This window comes from Salarias fasciatus (genome assembly GCF_902148845.1).
Source record: "Salarias fasciatus chromosome 7 unlocalized genomic scaffold, fSalaFa1.1 super_scaffold_4, whole genome shotgun sequence".
Taxonomy (NCBI): Eukaryota; Metazoa; Chordata; class Actinopteri; order Blenniiformes; family Blenniidae; genus Salarias; species Salarias fasciatus.
In genome coordinates, this window is record NW_021941229.1 from 20303815 (window position 1) to 20327775 (window position 23961).

At 45.9% G+C, this 23961-nt stretch overlaps 1 protein-coding gene across 5 annotated transcripts in view; it reads right to left on the reverse strand.

The window, feature by feature from the left end:
• Positions 1-4163: 4163 nt before the first annotated feature.
• Positions 4164-23961, reverse strand: part of mast4 (microtubule associated serine/threonine kinase family member 4) — a 105562-nt gene continuing 85764 nt past the window's right edge. For 3 of the 5 annotated variants that reach the window (XM_030084658.1, XM_030084657.1, XM_030084655.1), the window contains 22 exons: positions 23621-23775; positions 23449-23524; positions 23157-23366; positions 22095-22196; positions 19826-19958; positions 18052-18113; positions 17812-17903; positions 17386-17594; positions 17022-17160; positions 15900-16032; positions 15647-15812; positions 13621-13722; positions 12811-12933; positions 11450-11559; positions 10761-10882; positions 10162-10376; positions 9881-10081; positions 9193-9419; positions 8924-9046; positions 8620-8756; positions 7915-8099; positions 4164-7809 (listed from right to left, as the gene is read on the reverse strand). In XM_030084658.1, coding sequence (XP_029940518.1) covers positions 4187-7809; positions 7915-8099; positions 8620-8756; positions 8924-9046; positions 9193-9419; positions 9881-10081; positions 10162-10376; positions 10761-10882; positions 11450-11559; positions 12811-12933; positions 13621-13722; positions 15647-15812; positions 15900-16032; positions 17022-17160; positions 17386-17594; positions 17812-17903; positions 18052-18113; positions 19826-19958; positions 22095-22196; positions 23157-23366; positions 23449-23524; positions 23621-23775 — 6645 coding nt within the window. In that variant the 3' untranslated portion in view covers positions 4164-4186. The remainder of the gene's footprint in view (positions 7810-7914; positions 8100-8619; positions 8757-8923; positions 9047-9192; positions 9420-9880; positions 10082-10161; positions 10377-10760; positions 10883-11449; positions 11560-12810; positions 12934-13620; positions 13723-15646; positions 15813-15899; positions 16033-17021; positions 17161-17385; positions 17595-17811; positions 17904-18051; positions 18114-19825; positions 19959-22094; positions 22197-23156; positions 23367-23448; positions 23525-23620; positions 23776-23961) is intronic. The other 2 variants (XM_030084656.1, XM_030084654.1) reach the window with 1 other exon arrangement.

Genomic DNA, 23961 nt, shown 5'->3' on the forward strand with positions numbered 1-23961 from the left:
TTTTTTTGTCCAGGAAGAGCTGCTGCTGTCATTATAATCCATGAACTCTAAGAGGATTTCTTTGTTCCTTCATTCATTCCTCCATTCAGCCTTTTTTGCTTAGTAATCAGACTGTGGACACTGATCCATCTGCAGCATTAATCTTGTATGAAAAGAGTTCCCGAGGATCATCAGGGATTTTTTTTTTCCTCCTTTCTGTGTCAGGACAGTGGCCTAATGTAACTCTCAATCTGAGGCCGTCTCATCTGATGATAGCACAGATACGAGCCATCGGGGTCATAAAAGTCTCCGGCTCAGGCCGTGAAATACAGACGGACGGTAGATTAGTTCTTCATTACATAATTGTGGAGTCTTTTATGATTTCTTTACCCTTCACTTCATTCGCCTTCCTTATCTGCACTGGGCACACATTGCATAAGGCAAGACCTACTTCAGGAGTTTCCACCACAGCAGACAGTGGGAGAAGACTGCCCCCTATTGGCGAGACACGTAAAGGCTGAGAACAGACTTATTTCAAGCTTTTGATGGCAGAAAATAGGGGGGTTTTTACAGGTATGTAATTCTCCTCCTCAGACTTAACCTTTTAGCCTAAATTCAGAGGAATGAAGCAGCTGACGGATTCAAACAAACTGTGGAAATAACGAAACACTTACTGAAGATTAAAACATTTTGTTTTTGATTTAAAGACAAAAAAGGGTGTAAATCAAAGTTCTAACTGGAATCCATCATATTATACATAAAGTCCAGCATACATAAGCTCAGCTTTTATTTTTTTTCTCCAAGATAATTTATTTATGATGAAAAACTATGATAAACGTTAAAATGTTTAAGCACTTTTACATAGCATTTGATATTACACTGACTGGAGTCTGTAGTGTGTGTGTGTGTGTGTGTGTGTGTACATCTATGCATGTCACATGTAAAAAAAAAAAAGACCTTTTTTGTGCCTAAAAACAAGTTAAAAGGTAGATACATCACAAAGGGTTTGAATTCACTTCTTCAGTGGTTAAATAGAACACGTTTAGTTACTCAGACAATACAACAGTGTGTTGTAGCGGAAGGATGTCACCATGGCTACCAGAAGAAGAAAAAAATTGGAAAAGAGAGGGTAAAGGATAGAAAAAGGGGAAAACACAAAAAAGATAGGCTGATCATTAGTGTGTCTGGTGTCTGTTCTGGTCAGAGTTTGCATGTTTTTCCTATGTGTGCAAATACTTTCTCTCTTTCTGTGTTGAAGCGGTAACGTTGAAAAAAATGAAGGACTGATTCATAATTCCATTTTATTTTCAGTATTACGCAACATTAGAAGTATAAATATCTGTTTTAATATACAACATCTATGACATCCATAGAGCTTTCCTCGGGCAAAATACAAAACTCAAAACACTTTTATTGCACATGTTCTAAAAGACAAACCATCATAAGCGAGTTCATCTAATACTAGATTTGCACAGAGGAAAAAGAAAAAGGGGGGGGGGGGTAAAAAAAAAAAAAAAAAAAAAAAAACCCGAAAAGAAACCAGAAAGACGAGCAGACGAAGAAGAACCCGACGTATGAAAAGACATCGATTTACTGCACAGACGAATGTTTCCGTTGAACATCCTGATGGAGCCAAGTCTCACAACAACATTTATCTGTGACACAGAACAGAGATTTGGCAAATCAATAATATACAAAATATACATCCAAGATGCTTCGTAAACAAACATCGAATGTGCTTTGAGGATTTAAACATCTTTTGTCGCAGGAGGAGGGAAAAAAAAAATACATGAGGGGGAAAAAAAGAGGGCATTACATGGGGTGAAAAAAAAAAAAAAAACTGCAAGAAATTTCATTCAAATCTGACGCGTCGACTTCAAAAACTTCCAGTTCCAGATTTATTTTTTCTCGCCCTGTGAACTGCAAGCGTTAAGGTGCATTTTAACTCTCTAACAATACTTTTGACATTTACAAAATCTAATGAAACATCAGATTCTCGGAGCATTAAAAATCTTTCTGCTCTCATTTTCGAAACACGCCGGTTTTAAAAGAAGTGTGTTCGGTTCAACGCAGGAGCGCCGCCCTGTAGCGACGGGGCGGAGGCCGCTCGCGCCAGCGTCCTCGCCTACCTTCTGCTCGTCATTGGAGGGTTCGCAATTTAAAGGCATCTACAGTATGGAGACGTGTGTAAATAGCAGTAAAGTGATTATGAATATATGGCAGCCTTGTGTGTAGAGTACCGAGTGACTTTTTGCTTTAAAATATGACCGGGGACGATCGGCCCGGGTGAAGCTGCAGCGGCAAGACCGCGAAAAACACGAACACACACACACACACGACCGCAAACAACACGGACACCGAAACCCCGACCGAGAAGCACTTCGTGTTCTTGAGCACAAACCCTCTTGAAGACGGGAATCTCTCGACATGACCCCACAGATCGGCCCGGTCCGGCTCGTTCCTCCGGCTCAGCTTCTCATATTTTCACTCGCCGTCGGTGATAAAAGACATTCTCAGGAAAACGCTGACAGCCCCTCACAGTTTTCTTATGTAATGCTACATTTTTTTTTTTTTTTTTTTTTCCGAAATAGCCAAGTTACCCCGTCACGCTCACCCTCTCTGCCTCCGTCTCTCTCTCTCTTCAAGCTCATTCTGGAACATGTGAAAACATGCCGACCAGGAACATTTCATAACAACCAGCAGCGATAAATGGTAAACCGATAAACTGCTAATTTCACTTGTTTCAACAGCGTAAATCGTGTGCAGCTTCTGCTGATGTTGGTTTTCTGTCACATGAAAAAGACAACTACGCAATTTTTCCCAAAAAAATAAGAAAAATGGTGCAAAAACAATCAACTGTAATTTTATGACTGGTTTCCACTGTCAATATATTACTGCAGTGGAAAAGTGTGTAAATGTCATTTTTAAATGACAAACCAACATGAACAAAACTACATTTTAACTATCACGATGACCGTTTTGAAACAAATGTGTCCATTTTATATATATTTTAATCTCCTACAAACGTTTGAATTAGTGATATTCACTACTTCAATATTACTACAGTCAATATTTTGTTATTGGTTGTTGAATTTACAATAAGAATAAAATACTTGAAATCTTATTTTAATGTCTATTTTTAATGACTTTTTTACTTTCTTGATTTTTGTTCTCAAGCTAATACTTACAAATATTATTTTTCAACAAACCCACAGCAAAATAATTTCCTGTATTTCCCAGATATCAGCTTCCTGCTGGTCACCATTCACCGATGATGGCCGTTATGAAATTTTACCGTTCACTAAAAAAAGAGGAGACCTTCGATGAGAGATGCTGCAGCGGCTCACTTTAGACCACACAAGCAGAACATGACACTCTTAATATCGAGCATACAAACAGGACACTGCAAAATCTTTACATATAATACAAACGACAATCATGTGAGCCCATGTATCCCCGTTTTACAACGTTGTCTTATTTACACCATATTGCATAAAAATCAAAAAAAAAAAAAAAAAAAAAAAAATATGTACACGTGTCAAGAGGAATGTGAACAAACACCACGTCTTGCTAAGAACAGCAAGCTGCAAATTTCCCATAATTCTAAGGCCCCTTCTCTAATTGATCGTTTTTGAAGTTTCTGCATTCTCTTGTTGAAGTTTTAGGACTGAAGTGCGTTTCCCTTTTGTGTACCACTGCACGAAACTCCAACTTAAAAAAAAAACAAAAAAAAAAAAAACAAACAATCGGATCAAACTGAGCAGAAGCGACACGAGGAAACTGCCGAGCGAAGGATTTGTGTGGTCTACTGCATCGAACAGGCGTGGACGTCCGGTCCTGCCAGTCTACAGGTAAAGAGTGCAATTCAAATCATTTATGGCACAGACTGTGCGGTATGGCCGTCCCCCCCTCCCTCCCCCCTCCCCCCCATCTCTCCTGACATACTGATTGCACAAAGCGTTCTGCCATGAACAAAAAAAAAAAAAAAAACTCCATTCACTTGGAAGAAAAAAAAAAAAAAAAAAAAAATACGCCAGCGGACGATCGCTTACATTCAGACCTGGAGACGTAGTAAAGTAATCTGATTACTTCTCTATCGGCGTGTAACAGCTTGCCCGGTCCTCTAAATCTAAGAAAATAAAGAAGGCATGAAGATGTTTTGCACGAATCACTCCTCACGTCTGACTACATCCGCTGTTTCCAGCCTTCACTTCTTGTTGCAGGAGCTACGCGGCGACGACTCCTTCTTCGACCTGCCTCCGTCTTTTTCCGCGCCGTCTCTGAGAGCCGACGGCGACGCCCTGGACGAGTCCCTTTTAGTGTTTTTCTGCGCTGCCTCTTGAACCGTCTCCTTCTTCTTCCTGTCGGCCGGCTCCTTGCGGCCGGAGGACGCCTGCTTGTCGGGGGTGGTGGCGACTCTGGCGTCGGCGGCCTTCTGCTGGGCGTCGGGTTTGGGCGCTCCGTCTTTGGACGTCTTGGCCGCCGGCTCGCAGGTTTTGGCCCCGCCGCCGGCTGCCGGCGTTTCCTTTCTGACTGCGGGTTTCGGCAGAACCGGCGGCGGCGGATCGGCAACGCCCGACAGCGACTGAGGCTCCTTCCTGAGCTGCGGAGGCGCAGCTTGAGGAGGAGCGCCGTCTTTGGGTTTGGGGGCGTCTTTGAGGACTGCGGCTGGGTTTCTGGCGGAGGGCTCTTTAGCTTTAGCGTCCAGACTTGGTTTGACTGAGGGGGTTGGCGCTACAGTGGGCTTTGGGGCCGGCGGCACGGCGGCGGCGGCGGCTTTCGGAGGGACAGATTTTGGTCTGAAATCTGCGATGCTGATTGCTACAGAGCTTCTGAGCTGGGTTTCTCTTTGCTTCGGGTCGGGGCGAGGGGGCGAGTGAGAGGGCTGAACGGACTCTGCCTGCTTCACCTCCACTCCGGCGGACGACAGCAGGACGTCCTTGCATTTAGCGTTGTCAGTGTTTGGAGCCGGCAGCGCCGACTCCTTCTGTTTTGAATGTGGACTTCCTCTGACGGGAACTGGAGGAGCCGTTTTTGTCTCCGTCTTGGCAGATCCGGAGGGCGCAGGCTGAGGGTCAGACCTCGTCTTACTTTTGGGACTCGAAGCGTTGTCGCTGGTAGCCGCTGGAGCTACGTTTTTTGGTTTCGCTAAGGGTGCCACAGTGTTTGCGTTCCCACTCAAAACGGGGCCGTCTTTCTTGGAGGTGCAACATTGTGAATCAGAGGGTTTGTCTTGTGCTTTTTCAGCTGGAAAAGTCTTTAACAGCTGCTCCGAATCGCTCACATCGCCTGCTCTCTTTGTCTTTGGTGAAAGAGGAACGCCTTTCTCCTGCAACAATGAGCCACTGTCCTCTTTTGCAGCGGCAGCAGACACAGTGTTGTCCTTTTTGTTCACGCCCGGTGTGACTTGTGTAACTACATTTAATGACGCGCTCGCCTTAGCTGAAGAAACTTCACTCTTGTGCTCCACGTTTGAAGGCGCGATGCTTTCCTTGGTGGACGTGGAGCCGTCTGAACCTCCGCCGGGTTTCGCGGCGGTCGAGTCGGGCTGCACACTGCTCTTACCGCCAGATGTTTTCCAGCAGTCCTGAAGCTCTGACTTCAAACTGCCGGATTTATGGTCTTGTGCAGAGCCGAACGCTGACGTTGTGATGGGGACTTCTGTATTTGAGGAGCAGATGTTGGGCGGTTTTGAGAGAATGTTCTCTGAAACATGTGCAGGTGCTGAACCGCTCGGTACGTTCGCCTCAGACACAGAGGTCCTGTCTGGGTCAGTCCTCCTCTCACTGCTCCGACCTGCCTCCAAACCACAGTTTGTATTTGCGAGCACGGGCACCGGTCTGCAGACAGCTGGAGCTCTGAGCGCGGGGGAAGTCTTTACATCCGCCTCCAGCTTTGCTGCAGCCACAGACGCCACGGTCTTGCAGCTGTCGGCGCTCTGCGACGTGGTTTGTGCTGCGGCTTCCTCCAGCTCCGCTTCGTCCTCCTGATCTTCGTTGCTCACTTCCCGTATGGAGGGAGTTTTTCCGCAGGAGGAGAAGTGGGAGCTGTGGCGAGGGCCTCGGTGCTCGTGGGCCAGCGACGAGCCCACCTTCACCATGCTGCTCCGGCTCTCTGGTTTCAGGATAAAGTTTGACGCCTCCACTTTGCTGCTGGAGGCTTTAAATGTTTCACCGTGCCTGTCCTGTGTTTTCTCTCCGCTTTTCATGTCGGCGTTTGCATGATTTGACGGCTCTTTAGGGACAATGATGCTATTTAAAGATGAAACAGCTTCAGGGCTCAGGGAAGAAGTCAGGGGGCTTTTTATCTTATCTGAGGTTTTCAGCTGGGGAATGGTTATCTGCCGCTCTGTGGGACTCTGCAGCCAAATCGGAGAAACAGTGCTGCTTGTATTCTCCGCCATCTTCGATAAACATGTTTCCGTTTTGGAGACTCTAGGCCCAGAGAGCAGACCGATATCCAGGGTGCCCTCTAAAGGTTTGAGGGAGGAGACGTGGCGACTTTCAAGTTTGTACTCGGACGACGTCTTTCGAAGCGGAGACTCGGCGGAGGAGATGAGCTGCAGCTTCTCCACGGCGCTCTCGCCTCTGCCGGAGAAAAGCTTTGGAGTCAGACCTTCAGGGCTGGAGTGGACGCTGCCCAGTCCGCCCTTCATGTGATCGTGAGACATGGCGGTGTCCAGCTGGAGGCTCTTGGACCTGGTGGAGCCGAAATGGAGGTTCTCGTGGAGGCCCGAAGACAGGCGGCACATGCAGTCCTCCCTCTCCTCGAACGACAGCCTCTTCCTGGTGAACTCGATGTTGGGAGCTTTGAAGTCCAGCCTGTCGGGCTTCATGGCGTCTTTGCTCTGCCTGCAGTGTTGCCACTCCGGGTGAATGGAGCAGAGCGGTGACCGCAGTCCCTCGCCATCACCGCCGCTGCCGCACGGCTCGGCGATGCCCTCGGAGACTCGTGTGTTCAGTTTTTTATACAGGACATCTTTAAGAGTGGAGCTCGCAGCTTTCGCCTCCAGAGGGCCCGATTCAGGGCTGCTCTGCGCTTTATTCTGACTTCGGCCCATGAAGCCTTCCTCCCTGTCGTCTCCGCACAGGAGTGGGGACTCGCACTCGTGCAGGGCGTCCTGCTTCTGCAGAGACTCCCTCCTCTCTGACCAGTCCTGCCTCTTTGCGACCATCTTGGACTTCAGCTTTTCTTTGTCGAGCTCCTCCAAAGACTCCTGCCGGCCCATCTTTCGACCGACGGGCCTCTTCAAGCAGCCCTGCTCCACCGGTCGCACCCGGGTGACGGCCGGCGGCTCGCAGGCAGCTTCCTCGGCGCTCTGCGGCGCGCTGTAATCCCGCTCGCCCTGCCGCACCTCCTCGTCCTGCACCACCTCCTCCTGGGTCACTTCCAGGCTGTGCTTCCTGGGACACAGGTGCTTCTTATCTCCCGTGTAGGAGGGAGACAGCTTCTCCTCGGACTGCACGCGCTTCAGGAGGGGCGAGCGGGGCGGCTCGGCGCTTTTGGGCCGCACGATGTGTCGCACGATCGTGGGCGGGGAATGTATTTTGGCCGGGAAGGCTTGGGTCGCCTTGGAAATGGCGACAGAGTGTCCGCTGAGGAGAGGGGAGGGCGAGCGCTGCGGAGACGTGGGCTGGGGAGTGGGGGACGGCGTGCGAGCCAGAGGCGAGAGCGGGATGCTGCCGGCAGACTTGCGGCGGCCCTGGCGGAGCCTCTGGCCGGGCAGCTTGGGGCCCAGGCCGTGCAGGGTGCTGGGACGGATGTGGCCTGATCCCGCGGGGGAGTTTGGAGCGCTGGAGCTGGGTGAGCTGCTCTGGGACGAGTTTCCAGCTGCAATTTATAAGCATAAAACAATATAGATATATATTAGTCAATGGAGTAATTTCTTTCTAAAAAAACATTCAAGTTGGTATGGAATTAGGTAAAACTCTCCACCTGACTGGGTGAAGTCTGGAGCGGGGCGGAAGGCGGCGGTAGGGGAACGAGGGGACAGACTGTGGGTAGGGGAGCCAGGGAGACTCTCACCAGATGACAGAGAGTGGTTGAGGGAGGAGAAACTGCGGCTGGTGTGCAGAAGGGGCGACGGCTGCATGGCGAAACGTCTGAAGAGGGATCGTCGCCTGAAAAACAAGAAAAAAAAAAAAAAAAAAAAAAGGAAAAATCCCTGTTTTATAACTATTTCTTAAAAGAATGATATGAATAGCAGGTCTTGTAAAGGGAATAAGACAGAAAAGTTTAGCAAATGTGCGAAAGTGAATCATAAAAACAGTTTGTAGATGAAATGAGTAATCCTGCAGGCTTATGGCGCAGACACCCACTTGTGTCTGCCATCTAGAGGCCAAGAGTGAAACTAATCATGGCTCTGCAGTCCACACCATGAACTCACCTCTGCTCTGAAGGACCAAAGAAATTCCCCACAGAATCTCTGAGGGAACTGATCCCTGTGGCCCCCATTAAACACTTCACTGTTTAAAAACCTCAACTGTGGCTGAAGGATTTGGGTCAACCGGATAGAATTAAATGAACTCATCCAAATTGTGACTTTTTTTTTTTTTCCCCCCCAGCACAGACACTTAAATTTTCCTTTTAAAATTCAAATAGGGGTCATTTGGATAAAAGACTGCTGCAGAAGATCTGCACCTTTCTGGAGTTTTCTCCTTCTTTGGCTTTTTGCCACATCGGACCATCTTGCTCCTGTAGCTGTTCCTCCGGGCTGGGCCTGTTTTGATAGACGTGTTTTCAAAGGGGGTCGTCGAGATGGACACTTTGCTGCCGCTCTAAAGAAGAGAGAAAGTAAGAACGTTGGCCACCGCAAGAAAGCAAAGTTTTTTAATTACAAAATAGGCATGGGATCATTTTAGTTACTTTGACCTTTCTGAAGTCCTAAAAACAATGCAGGTTGGGAAAAAAAAGCACCTTATTACGCTAAACAGCTTGGGATTACCTTCACCAGGAGCTCGACCACCTCGGTGTGGACGAGGCCGTGAACCGGTTCTCCATTCACATGTGTGATGAGATCTCCGGCTTTGAGCCCTGCTTTATGTGCCGGTCCTCCATCTTCCACATTCTGATCAACAGGAACCAGACAGACACCGATATATTACACCTTTATTTATATGTTACCATATCTGAGATGGGAATCAAAGTCTGACACAGTGGGAAAGCCAAGATGAAAAAGTTATTTTATATAAAATAAATCCTGCGGTTCCTTACCCAGACCATGTGATAGACGGTGTAGATGTCGCTGTCGCAGGCGTACACCCGGATGGCCCTCAGCGTGAAGCCGAACTTCTTCCCGGAGCTGTGGATGACGACGGGCTGCCGGGGGTTGGAGGTGCAGAGGGAGGAGTCCCGGCTGGGGGAGGAGTCTCTGGAGGACGGGTCCGAGGAGAGCGAGTATGGAGAGAGGGGGCTCGCCAGCGGGGAGACCCCGAAGATATCTGAAGGCACGAGAGAGCAGAGCTCACCACCTGAGCAGCTTCTTTTATTAAATCAATCAGTGTCTGAGCGGCGCTGAAGTCGGGACCGGGGTGCTGCTGTAAAGCCTCTGAGCCTGCTTTCATTCTGCGCCTGCTGAGGGTGAAACTAATGGGATTTTCTCTCCCAGCAGCGGAGACCTCTCACGCTCCGGCCCTGCCTGCTTCTTTTCCGTGCTACAGAGGCTTGTGTTTGGCCATTTGTGTGCAGCCGCTCTGTACAAATGGATCTCACAGCAGGTGTCACACTGGGCCAATTTTTCACAGACACATGGCGCGCTTTCATCTCTGCCGCATTATTTGTTCAAAGTCCGCTGCTGGTGTTGTGATTCTCGACACGTCATCGCTCCGAGGCTCTTCAGCGGCTCCTGTTTTCACTGTCCGTTGCTGCGTGTGTGTGTGTGTGTGTTGTCTCCTCGACTCACCTCCGGGGATCATGAGGGAAAGGGTGCCGGTGGACACGGACTTGGGCACTTTGGCCACGGGGCCGCTCTTCTCCGCAGCGCTCTCGGGCCGCAGCGAGGACGTCTGCAGAGGCGTCGGCTCCACTGATTGGCTGGTGCTGTCGGGACTCTGCACGCCCTCACCTCTGGGCGTCAGCTGGTCCAGATGCTCGGAGAAACTTCCTGCGTTGCACAAAGAAATGGTCCAGAGTGAGACAAAGAAGCCGCTGTGTGTGAAAACGTCTCGGCGCTGCGGTTCATACCGGAGAGCGTGGCCCCGCTGTGAGTGCTGCCAGGCGTCGTGGCGTCGGGCTCGTCCTGCGGGAGCTCTCCGATGGAGAAGGAGGCCTTGCTGGGGTCGCCGAGGCCCGAGGTCTCGTCCCCTTCGCTCTCGGCCGAGATGGCAAACTTTGGTAGCGCGCTGGGACGAGGGCCCTGATTGAGACTGTCCGTGTCGGTGGAGTGGGACAGAGAGGGCCTGAAACAGAACAGCAACATCAAAACCAATATTCAATATTTTAGAGTCAGAAAGACTCTTTAAATGCTCTTAAAAATAAAATATTTTCTACTTTTTTCTGCTCTCTTTGCTCTCATCCTTCATTTGCTGCAGTCTTACTGATATAAACATTAATTGACCCTGTTGCTGACATGTGCTATACAAATAAAGCTAATGAAGCGCTGCACAGGCCTGCAATGCCTCAAACCAAAAGTTGTTACTGTCAAAAAAAAAGTCTTCTCAATCTGTGCCTAATGTGCACTGAGCTGTTCATTAGATCTCTGCTTCATTCTGCATAATTTTCAGCTGCAGAGATTCGATGAACTATGGCTTAAAATCGAATAAGCGATGAAACGGCGTGCGTACATGTCAGCGAAGTCGGGCGTCCAGCTGAGGGAGTCCACCGTCAGCGGGCTCTCGCTCTTCTTCTCCTCCGTCTCTCCCTTCTCCTCCAGATGCCCACGAGACAAATCCAGACTGCTGTACACCTGAAAACCACACAAACAACATCTTTTAAATATGTATTTCGTGCAGGCGGCGTGCGAACGTGCATTGTGTCTTTGAGAGAAACGCCGCCGCTGCTCCCGCTGCTGCTGTTGTTGTGTGTCTTGCGAGCTCAGGTGTGGCTGAGAAAACGGTTTGGTGCAGCTCTTCCACAGAGACGTCCTGCTGCTTATTGAGACACACTGTAATGCTTTGTTTGGATGTGAGAGGGGAGCATACTGCAATGCAGTACAACAACGACTCCGAGCTTGTATGACTGTATTGTGTCACATATTACAAGGGGGGGGAAGAAGAAAAAAAAAAAAAAAAACTCTGATTTGCAAGCAGAAAATATATGCAAAGCTGAAATCCTTGTGTGGGCAAAAGAAGGGGGAGAACAGGAGGGAGGAACCTTGTTTTCTAGACACAAATTTCCATATGAAATACCAAACAGCCCGGGCTTTGTCTCCCACGAGAACGAGCCGAGGCTATCGGCTCATTTCCATCACCAACGTCTTTGGCAGTGATGACGGTGCTCATGTGCTCGGCTGGAAGTGATTTGAGGAGGATACCTTTGAGAATCGGTGGGAGCAGGAGGAGAACTGCCGCAGCTCCACGTTGAAGTCTTCGTCGTTGGTGTCCTCCTCCTCCGTCTCCAGGTGATGGTACCTCTCCGAGCGCGCTGAGAGGGAAGCACGGTTCAGATTTAACTGGCCTCGCAATGTAAGGTCAAAATTATTATTAGATTACCACAGGAGGACCTGTCCAGAAACTCATTTAGCCTGTTTCACGAGGATTTCACTTGTTTTGGGACAAAAGGAGATTAATTTTCAAAATTCACAATAAAATAATCCTTTTGATTTATTTTCACTCCAACCTTCATCTGAAGGATGCTTCTTTCTCTTTCAGTTTAGCCAACGCAACATCCTGTTATTAGACACCAGCATCACCACAGTGATGGCTGCTGGGTCTGGAGCAGATGCACCGCTAAGAAAATTTGTCACAATCAGACATCAGCTCATTTTATAACAGCCTGAATTAGTTTTGATGGAAAACTGTGGGGAAAAGCTAAAATTAATGGGTTTTGTCAGCCTTTCTACTTCTTTAAATTTCCATGCTTCAGTTTTTTTGATCTTCTTATCCCTAAATTACCTCAGCTAATGCAGGAAGGACGCATGTGCAAGTCGTAGTGAGTGTTTCTTGGTGTCAAGGTTGTGGCCTTGTTATGTGTTTATGCAACGTCATGGACTTGTGCAAACTGAGGGAGTTATTTAAAAGGGTCCCGCCGCAGTCTGTGTGAGAATATTAAAGAATCCCAGAGATCGGAGCAAGCACTGATGACCCAGCCGTTAAGGGTCCCTCCTTGACACGGAGAAACCCAAGTAGCTGACATTTGACTGTGTGTCCAATTAAAAACTTCCCCAAAGCAGCAAATATAGTTCTGGAAAGCTGAGCGTCAGTTTACTGGACACCGAGTTTTGGTTGTGAATAAATGAGCAAAGTGTTCAATTGTAAATTATGACTTGGGGGGTTTCATTTTTCTCACACAACAAAAAATCAGCACGTCAATCCAGTAATCCTGCTGCAGCGTCTCAGTGACTGACACCAGAGGAATTATCAAGATATCTAAAGATTTTCAGATATTCTAGTGAAGCAGCAGGTGAAGTCTTGACCTTGACTGTGGAGGGCCGGGCTTTGAATCCCAACTGAGGCAGATCTGGCATCTACATATGAATGTAGTGCAAATTATGACCTCAGTAAATATTAGCTGCCAAAAGACACATATCATGTTTATTTTATTATATCAGTAAAACCCTCTGTTGTCTTTGTTATGTACTTCTGTGTTCTTTCACCTATCTAATTTTCAATGACAAACTGTCTTAGCATGTTTTTTGAAGCTCTGTTTTGAGTGTTTCTCTGTTGCGTGACTCACTGTCGAAGTAGCTGGTGTCGTCCTCGGACTCCAGCTGGGGGATGAACTCGGCCTTCTGCCTCAGCAGGCCGTTCCAGTCCAGGTTGTGGAAAAACTGATGCTGCTTCACTTCAGCAGCTCCACCTGCAGGGAAAAGGAAAACACTTTTGGATGAGTCTGAAAGCGTCCCTTCCACCCCCACAGCGAATGTAAAAAGTTCAGCTGAAGGAAACACGGGGCACAAATCCCCCGGACGCCGACATTGAACGGTTCACTTAAACACAGGAGGTCAAGAAACGCTTACGCTACGTTTCTCTTTTCCCCCGTGTGGCCACAAGCCAAAACCGATATCACGACCATAAATTATGCAGCACAATTTCCTGCCTGTGACCTTTAATGGGACAGCGGGCGACTTTGTGAATGGCGGCCCAGCGAAGAGGGGATGTGGATGGAGGAGGCGGTCCGGCTGCACCCAGGCTGCACACAACCGCGTGCGTCCCTCTGATTAAAAGCCTTTGTAGCAGGTCATGGTCACTTCCACGGTCTGCGGATCGACGCTCTCACAGTGTCTGCTCATGCGTGGAGCCGGTTTCATAAAGCAGGGAGGAAATAATTACAATTGATCAAAGGAAAGAGGTGAGCAGGCCTCAGTATAAACTGCGCCGCTGCTGGATGACCTCAATTTCTCCCCCCGGTGACTTGGAATAATGAGCGCCGCTAAAGTGGCACATGAGAATTTATGACGGCCGCTCGCACCGGTTGTATTTCTAACAGGGTTGAGGCTGCTCCACTTTTTTTTTTGTGTGTGTGAGTGTGTGTGTGTGTTCGTACCTGCGCCCATCCTTTCCAGAGGATTCTGCCTCAGCAGCAAGGTGATGAGCTCCTGGGCGTCGGGAGGGGGGGCGTCCTCGCCGTCAGGCCAGTTGATCTCATCTGGAAATGCACGGAAACTGAAAATCACTCCAACATGCAGGCAGACCATAAATCTTCTGAAAATGAGATGCATGTTGCGCAAGACTCGACGCGACAGACGAAACATCACAGAGCTGCAACTCGATATGTCAGGGAGGGAAAACTGTGAGCAAAGGGTGTTGAACGGTTTGCGTCTTAATAGCTGCACATGTGGGGGCTGAAAGGTTTGTCTTGTGTCTCAGTGATGCAGGTAGGGAAGATCAGTTTATTCAAAAGGTCAAAACTTTAATCAGACGATTCTCAAGTTCAGCCTGCATGATTAAACTACGAGAATCCTTAAATCTACAGGTCGTGTCCTCATTAAAACCCTGGTCATCAATGTTAAATTTTACATTTCGGTTCAACATGACCGCTGTTTTTAGCTAATCCAGTGGTTTTTTTTCCCTAATCCTCTAATTTCCAACTCTTCCTCCAACATAGTTTAACTAACAAAATCAGCAAATGAAGCTATTTTTAAGGTCGGAGGGTAAAGGCGACTGAGACTATCGACATGAGCGCTGGCTTTTGTTCACAGCCTCACGGATTTAGGAGTGAAAAGGGGAGCAAAGCCGGTCTGCGCCATGCTGATTGCCGGCTCCGTGCGCCGTTTGGCCTCCATTTTAATCATATTTGGTAGCGCGTTATGAATATGTATGCACGGCCCGAGGCCACTGTGGCATGCATTCTGTGTTTTCGGGCCCCTTTAATTAACAGTCACTCTCAGAGGCTCGGTACAAGTTTGATTGAGAGCATACCAAATCAGTCGTGCCGCGCCATTCATTTCAGCGGCGCAAATAAACGCCGTTACCCGACAACTCCACACGGCGTAATGTATCCAGTGACAAGATAAAAGCTCCTGTTTTCAAGATTAAGATTTCGGCTCCGCGCTTGTCAGCACAAGACAACAAAGGGCTGGAGGAACATCATCATCGAATTAAAACTTCACTGGTGCTCCAAAGTCAGGCTAAATCCACTTTCGGCCATCTGTTTCTGTGTACGAGTCTTCAGGGAAATCTCAGCCTTCAATAAACTGAGAGACATGCACACCAACTAATTCCATGTGGTCACTATGCAAATCTTTAATTCATATCTGAATGAGGTCTGGGACTTTCTCCTGACGTGCTCCGCAGCATCTAAACGCCAGCTGCTGTGAAGCTTCGCCTAAAGCTCCTCCGGCAGCCGAAAGTACGTCTCGTCGAGTGTGACATACAACTGACTCAAAAAAAAAAAAAACAAAGCCGTAATTTTCATCTTTAAGTGGGAATATCGAAGAGGCAGCGTTTTAAACTTGGAAATTATAACTAAAGTTGTCTTTCTAGAGTCATAAGCATCAAAGTCATTTCAGTTGTTGATGTATTTCATTGAGAATGTATGATTGGAACAATCTCCTTCAAGAAAGTATTTTTTGAATAGATTTTAGTTTTTTAGACCTCTGAATTCAGCTGTAGATATTTTTCCGACACCCGTGTCTCACATCAGACAGATTTTCAGGTTCTTCATTCTACATGCATTACTCCAATCCTGGCATACTGTGCTGTGAGTTTTGCAAAAATCTACTTGACCGTCCGACCAATGTCCTTGAATACTTGTCACAATGACAAATGATCAATGCTGAGAACACTGAAACACCTTTAAAAACTGTGAAGAGCCTGGATGACTGACATGATGACATCTGAATGAATGAATTCTATAATGACCGAATGAATGATTATGAACTCTGCTGAGAAGGCTTTCAGTTAGCGTACTGCTGCTGCTAAACAAACTGTTCCTGTTAAATGACATCGGGACACAGTACGGAGCATCTGCAGAGGATTTCTTTGTGACAAAAAAACGGAAAACAACTGCAATTTTATTTACTTGTTGTTGAATTTGTGCATTTCTGTAGCAGACGGGACGTAATACTGACCACTGATGACCTGCCCAAACAGCTCCTCTGGGGTGTCGCCGAAAAACGGCACGCAGCCCACGAGGAACTCGTACAGGATGATTCCCATGGCCCACCAGTCCACCGGCTTCCCGTAGCCTTGTCTGAGGATCACCTCTGGAGCGATGTACTCCGGGGTCCCACACACCTGCGCAGGAAGGACGTTATACATTCAATATGGACGACGGAGTGTCATTTCAGACTGCACGCACGTCTACAGCTCAGCGGCAATTACCTGCTTGTCAGAAAACTCTCTGGCGTCTTTCTCGATGTGGCCCTCGTACAGGTTGGTGGTCATGTTCATGAGTCCCACTTTGGAAAGACCGAAGTCGGTCAGCTTGATGTGTCCCATGGAGGTCACCAGCAAACTGCATGAAGAACAAGCGAAACATCAGTCGATAACAAACAGAGGCTTTATTAGTCGTTTTCTCAGATGAAAACTGCTCTCTGTGCATCACAATAATGTGAATCTTCTCCTCCTGTTCCCTCAGGGGTCACCTCAGTGAGTCCTCCGTCTCCTCTAATGCTACTCCAAGATCTCAATACATCCGATGAATCTTATCAAAATCAAAAAACTCAACTTCTTAAAACGGGTTTGCCAACTTAAACTTCTTCAAAGACGATCAAGTCACGACTGCCAAAGTGTGAAAGTACAAAAAGATGTAGTTCAGCTGCTTTTTTCAGTAGCTGAACACTGTCTTTGTGTTTTAATAGAAAATAAAATACTTTAATAATTTCAGAGGGATTTTTATTGTCATATGTTTTATAAAAAATTTTTAAAAAAAAAGGTGACACTGCAGCGACCTCCCCTGAGCTACAGCTACATGTCTTGGTTAGTTTAGCGGAATAACTTTACTTGAACAGTGCCTGAAGTTCACCGAGTTATAAAATTTGAAGCGAGATGGTCAAGACGTTTAAAACTTCCTTTACAAATTCACTGCGGTATTGAAGCTGCAGTCCTATCTAACTCCTGCCTTCTGCTAAGATCTATTCAGGACATTTCTTTGCTTCTTGACAGCAGATTGGATTCAGCAGAAAGACCAACTATTCAAACCATTTGGAATTTCTGAATTTTTTTTTTCCACATAAACTGGCCATAAAGTGTGACCCTGAATATGATCAAAGAAAGTTTATCAGCTCCCATTTTTTACATCACAAAACAGTCCAGCACTAAGAAAGTCACACATAGCTTAAAAATATGAATTATTAAAAATGGCTATTTGTCAATACTTGTGATTTAGATTGGTGCAGAATTACGACAGATCGGGATTTTCTTTCAGAGAGCTCATCACCATGAGCAGGAATCATTAAAGTAAAAACATTCACTGTAGCTACTTTAACACTCATGAGGTCTCACTTGTCCGGCTTGAGGTCCCTGTGGACGATGCCGTAGTTGTGGAGATACTCCAGAGCCAGCACGGTCTCGGCGAAGTACATCCGGGCCATGTCCACAGGCAGCGGACCCATGTTCTTCAAGAGCGTGGCACAGTCTCCTCCTGCGGTTCACATTTACACACCAGCATTCAGACTGACAGCAGAACTTAATTGGGAAAATGACATCAAAATACAATTTATTAATTGATGGACTTTGATGGACAAGTATATAACTTGTAATAAGTTGTAACCAATGTATATAAGTAAAGGAACTTCACAACTGTTTGAAGAAGTAACTGAAGCTGTGATCAAGTATTGGTTTTGTGAGTAACTCTTCAGCCACCGACCTTCTACGTACTCCATCACCATGCAGAGGTGCCGCCGCGTCTCGAAGGAGCAGTACATGGACACCACGAAGGGGTTTTCGGCAAAGGTGAGGATGTCTCGCTCCACGAAGGCCTGCTGGATCTGGTTCCTCAGCATCAGATTCTGCTTGTTGATCTTCTTCATGGCGAACCGCTGCTTCGTCTCCTTGTGCCGCACCAGATAAACAGCCCTGCGGGACAAATGTTCATGGTCATCTGGAGGGGGAATTACACAGAGAAACTGGTTCTTCTCCAGAGGAAAACACGATCGGCGATGATCGGATGAGTTCTGTCACTTCAAAGTGAGGAGAGACGGGCACGTCTTTGTGGATTCACATATGATTGCCGCTGTAAGAACATCTGCTGTTTACAGATGAAATCATCCAATAAAAAATGACACCGCCGTACCCATAGGCGCCATTACTGATGAGTTTTGTCATCTCGAAGTCCAATTCGCATGGTTTCCGCCGGGACCGCAGAGCTGTGCTGAGGCTCTGAGACTACGAGCGAGAAGAAAGACACGAACACACACACACATTAAAAAAAAACAAAAAAACAAATGAAAGAGATCAAAGTCGTGTATTTCACCGCACCGCCTGTGGTGAAGATTTATTCGATCAATACGGTGATCAATCTCGGGGCACTTACAGAGTCGTCTGTTTCGGGGGTTTCTGCGATGCCGCTGTCGCAGCTGGTGAGCTGAGCGATTTCTACGGAGAGAGCAAACAATCAATTCACAAAGCAGCAAACGTTCAGCAGATGCATTACAAAGAAGGTGTTGTTGATGTATTATAATTTCATGCAGCGCGAGCGTTAACCAAGAGCCACTGCAAAAAGGTAACTTCAAAGTTTTTCTGCTAATTTTGTGCACTGTTACAAAAATCCAGCAAATATTCATTGCTTTTGCTAGGCGTGCATAACACTACTGTGCTCATGTTTAAGCCTGAACTGTCTGATTTACCTGAATGAAGCAGTGCAAAATGAGGCTCCATCCATTATAAACATGATTTGCAGCGTAAGTTGTGAAACAAAGGACCTTTTTAAAACCACGCGAACAGCAAACCTGCTGTTTTTTAATTCACTTATTAGGCTGAAGGTGCTGACTCTTGAGATAACCTGAATTGAGAATAAATTGGGCGGAAATCAAATCTGGCCACACAAACAACATTTCTAACACTCATTTAGAAAAACCACCACTCCAGAACGAGCGCTCATTAAAAACCACCTTGCATCTTTTATAGGGTTTTTTTTTCTTCTGTTCCTCCTGTGCGTGTGTGTGTGTGTGTGCACAGCCACGCCAAAGTCCATGTGTGCCGTTTGTGTCGTCCCCGGAGAGCTTGTAAACACATTTCCAGCGCTGTTTAACATCTGTCCTTCCTTGTAGGACTGCTCGGGGAGCGCGCGAGGCTTCGAGCAAACGGAACACGGGGGAGACCCCCGGGGGAAATGAGCGGGGGAGATGGGCTGATGAGGCCGGGCCTGTGTGTGCGAGTCTGTCTGTGGGGAGGCCATTCCTTTCTAATTAGTCATAATGAATGTTGTTGGTTAGCGAATCTGGAGAGACGGCGGGTCATTAGAACGACGGTCTGTTCGGTACAGGACATTACTCAAGAGTTGGCTTTGTCTTTTGGTTTCCAGCGCAACTCAATTCTTTCATTCCTTTACAGCCTCCACGCAGCCGTTGTTCTCGTTTGATCAGATTTACAGCGCCTCTCCCTTCTAATTGGAAATGCGGGAGTCGCAAAGAAAATCATTACAATAAGAAAGAATAAATTAGACGCTGGAAAAGTTGAGGAACTACTAAAGTTGTTTTTATTTCATTGTTTTTTTGCCACTTAATTATTTTCAAACTTTCAAAGCTGGCTTTACTGTTCCCTTTAGGTTTATAGCCAATAAAACAATATAAAAAGAGACATTGAAAACATGCAAAACATAATCAGACCAATCTAGGCTACTAAAACAATCCCAGAAAGAAATCACACATTTTGTAGCTTTATCTGTAAATTTTTATCTCAGTATGGGCTTTAAATTGAATATATTTTTGATTTAATTACTTTGATGTGTAACTACTTTCAAACATGACAAACATTTCATCAGATATATCTTATTTTTTTGCACATCAGGGTTCATTTGCCTTCATCCTTTTGAAAAGTGCTTTATAAATAAAGTGTGTAATTATTATTATGAATACTTCAGAGTTTTTTTGTCTTCCAATTTTGCTTGATTCAAATGCTCTCTTTAGAAAATACCCAGAATATTTTATTCTTCACATCGGTTTTAATTATGAAGTCTGATCAACAGATTAATTCACCACTTAATTAGCACGTCCTCAACACAGTGTTTTCTGTTGAACTTCTGAGCCGCGGCTCACAATGAAACTTGTGTTTTGTAACGGTGATAGAGAAGCGAGTCCTTTGTGTACCTTCCAGAGGATCTCGTGTGAGTCCCAGCTGGCTGATGATATAACGCGGGATGTCCGTTTTGATGCCCTGACCCTCTTTAGCGTGTCCCTCGGCGGCCTCCAGGAGGTGGTAAAACTCCTCCGGGTCGAACTCCTGCAAGACACAGCAACACACTTTAGTGCAAACTAAAAAGTATGCATGTGTGTGACTGAACTGGAAATACTGTCAATGTAAAAGAACTTCACTTATTTTTCAAAGCGCTCTGCGTTGTCGGTCACAATCACTGACGGCAGCTGCTGCCAGGCCTCCACTGGGAGAAATTTGGGGTTCAATGTCTTTCCAAGGAACGCCGACATATGGTCAAGACAAGGAAGGAAATCTAACCACCGCCATAGGGATTGGAGGACGACCCACTCTAATGGCGCTTTTCTCCAGCAGACCCCACAAGACTCTACACTGTCAGTCACGTTCACCCATCGCTCTCCGCCGGGGCTCAGTGTCACAATCAAGGACACTCTCACATATGGACAGGGGAAGATGGGGGATTGAACCTCGCTTCGTCCTTGAACAACAACTCAAGACATACATCACCCCTGCAGAAGAACGACATCCTGCTCAGCCAACAATATTAATTGGTCTGCATATTGAAAATCTGTGGGGCGAACTGAAGACTGAGGCCCATGCCAGAGGACTGTGAAGGAGCTCCAGGCCAAAAAGGAATGAGGCGGCAGTCTTCATTGTTGTCATCCAGAAAAAGAGAAACAACTGCATGAGAGCATCTGGTGATATTTGGAACATGACTTTGAGTCTCCTTGGAGGTGTATTGACAAGTGTTGTGAGCAGAACTCATTAAAAAACAGTTTACCTTCACTTACCTTCATTTTCAAAACTGCATGTTATGTTTACTTGTGTTGTTTTGTCTTATATTTACATTTGTTTGACGATCTGAACCATGTAGGTGGGACAAACGTACAAAAAATTAAGAAATCAGATTCAGATTCAGATTCAGAAAACTTTATTGATCCCAAAGGGCATCAAGAAGGAGATAAACTCTTTTTCACACCACTGTATGTCCCAATGGTCATAATAAAGGCAGTAGCTCTGATATCAACAGCATTTTTACGGACCTGTTGACATCAGGCTGGGTTCAGTCTGGGTTTTTAAAGTCAAGCAGAAGATGTGCTTGTGCCATAATTCTATTCTTAAAATGTAAGTTGTGTGAATTTCGTTTCATGTACTTGATCTTTTCAGCACTTTTCTATTGTTCAAGTTATAATTGCTTTCTGTGGTGCCTCCTGGGGGAAGAAAAACATATTTTTGCTTCTGTAAAAGCATCAAAATAAAACTCTGATGTTCGAAAAGGTTAAATGTTAACAGAACAGCCAGCGTTGGACAGCTGAGACCCTGTTCATTCATCTCAGTCAGACCTTCTGCTTCATGCTGCATCAATCCAGTTTGCTTCAATCACATCAATCCTGAACACTGAAGCACACTAAAGGATGATAAATAACCGATCTCAGGTGTTTTAAGAGCTTATTTCTCAAATCCACTTAAGGTGACACGATTTGTGCCAATTACAGTATGTAAAAGTGTTGAAAAAGCAGCGCTTCTCATGCCAGGAAAAAAAAATGTAGCCGCAAACACAACACTCGCATGTCAACTTTCATGTGTGTGTGTAGAACCTGTAAGCTAACAATCACACACAGTCAGTGACCATCTGGCAAATGTAAGTTCAATATTGGCTCTGTGGTGCCGCCTTTCAGCCTCTCCCTGCTCCTCAGGGACACATCGAGCTGTTTAGCTGCTAAATGCGCCGCAATTTGTCAGTCTGTGCTGAGTCGGTAGAGTCAAAGGTGTTTGTTGGTCTTTTTCTACAGCTGCCTGCTGCAGGACAGAGAGCAGAACAACGAGCCAAAACCCTCTGTAAAACCACATAAACGCCTCCTGAATCTGACGATAAAACCCTTTCACTGTAACTGCTTCAACCTTTATTTCAACTGGAAATGAAACAGAAATGTGGTGAAAACCAGTGAGACGAGGCAGATAGTCATTGACTGTAGTAAACGAGAGCTGCTGACTCTGAAGCAGGTTAAATGGTGCAGAAATCACATGTGGAGACAAATACTGGAAAGTCCAGAATAAGCTCAATGTTTAGACCACTGTCTTTAAGGTTTCTTTCACTGAAGCGATACCGACTCACTTTATTTCTCTTAAACAGTGAGGAAACATGAAAAAGAGTGGGAAAATGACACTGAAAGAGAAAGAATTTAAGATACTGTTCCAACGTACCAAACATTCGAGCAGTCGTGCAGGTCGGGCGATGACGATGAGAATCTTCTTCACCAGCTCTCTGATGAAGTTCACCTCTTCACTCTCCGACCTCTCCGTCGACTGCGCAGAAAAACAACCGCAGAACAAACGTCAGCGAGTCATTCATCAAGTTACAGTTCTTCATTAACTCATTCTACATGTGATCTGGATTAATCACATCAATAAGAATTTCTGAACAAAAAGAAAACTAAAATAGCGTAGCTCTTCAAATGCTGAATTTTCCTCCAATCTCTCTTCATTACTGACATAAAAGTTCCATTATTATATCCGTTTTTGGTTTGCTTTGTAAGTACACACAGGGAAATATGAAACATTGCAAGTTAAAAAAAAGATTAGTTTTAGAGAGTCTATGAAATGAAAAACCTGAATTCAATTGAGGAGAAAGTATTTTGCAATATTTTGATACATGTTTTGTTTAAATAGTGGCATTCATAATAACCTTAATTATATAGCAAGAATCCCAAACAATATAAAGAATTTAAGGGAAAGTTCCATACTTGACATACAACAGAATGAAAATATTAAAACATAACGTAATAATAGATAAAACAGACAAATAGATTGAGATACTTATTTACATTTGATCTACATTTTTTGAGCTGAAAGGCTTAACAAACCATACAGCTGCTACACCAAAAAAAAAGTGAAATATTTTTAAATTATCTTCACCAAACATAATTCTCATCTTTGTTTTATTTATTTATTTTTTTAATTTTAAAGGTAATTTAATCAGGTAATATAGTCAAAGCCAGGAAAAGAGCAAAACATGAACTTGCCCAATTAATAAAACCGTTTCTCAACAGTTATTTAAAGAGTAATTTGGGAATACAGAAAAAAAACCTGACAGAGTTTAAGCATAGGTCAGGCATTTGTAAATAATCTCACGTATGGCAATGTACATTAACGAGAAAAAAAGAAGAAAATACTGATGAGTAAAAAGGAGGGGGGATATGCAAAACTACACATCATTCATCAAGAGGCATCGTTGTTCTCTTGTTTGACGCCTAATGAAGCGCTCACCTCCTGGACGAGCCTCTCCAGCTTGTCGGTGAGTTCGCAGAAGTAGCTGGAGGTGATGAGTCCGAGCCGACTCTTCTCCAGGCAGTCACGGGCCAGTTCAATTATCTGGTGGTGGGCGAAGCCGAGCACGCCATCTGCCAGCGGGAGGACGGTCTCCGGAGAGTTGCTGCGGATGATGTCCTCGATCCTCTCCTCCATCTGAGCCGTGGCCTGCAGACGGGAGGCATGGAGCGGGTTCGGTGATTAATGAGCAGACGCGGCTTGCGGCAAACCCTCCGCCGCTGCCGCATACCTTCGGAAAACGCTCCTTGTACACGTGATTCATCATGATAATCTCATGGTCGTAACACGATGGAGATCTTCCAGGACTGCGAGGAGGAAGAAAGAACAATTTGAGAGCATTAGCAGCGTTGAGATGAAGCACGTCCGTCCGTGTGAGAGTGTTTGTGCAGAATGATCTCTACCTGAGACTGCGTGAGCGGGGTCGCATGGCTGTCGCTCTGCGGCATTCGTCCCCGGAGATGCTCTCGGTGCAGAAGTGCTTGGAGAGGAAGTGCAGTTCATCGGGCGTAGGCTGGAAGGGCAGCTGGTGCAGCTTCTCCTGTGATGAACAGGATGACTGGAAATGAAACAAATATATATTCAACATGAAAAGAAAAGAAAAAAAAAGGAGATTTTTTTTTCCTTTTTTTTTTGTCCTATGTGGATTTAAAAGTACAGCTCTCAATCTGTTTAGTCAAAACTAGTTTGTATACATGTAATCAACTAACCAACTGAGAGAATAAAGAAACATCATGTTTATCAA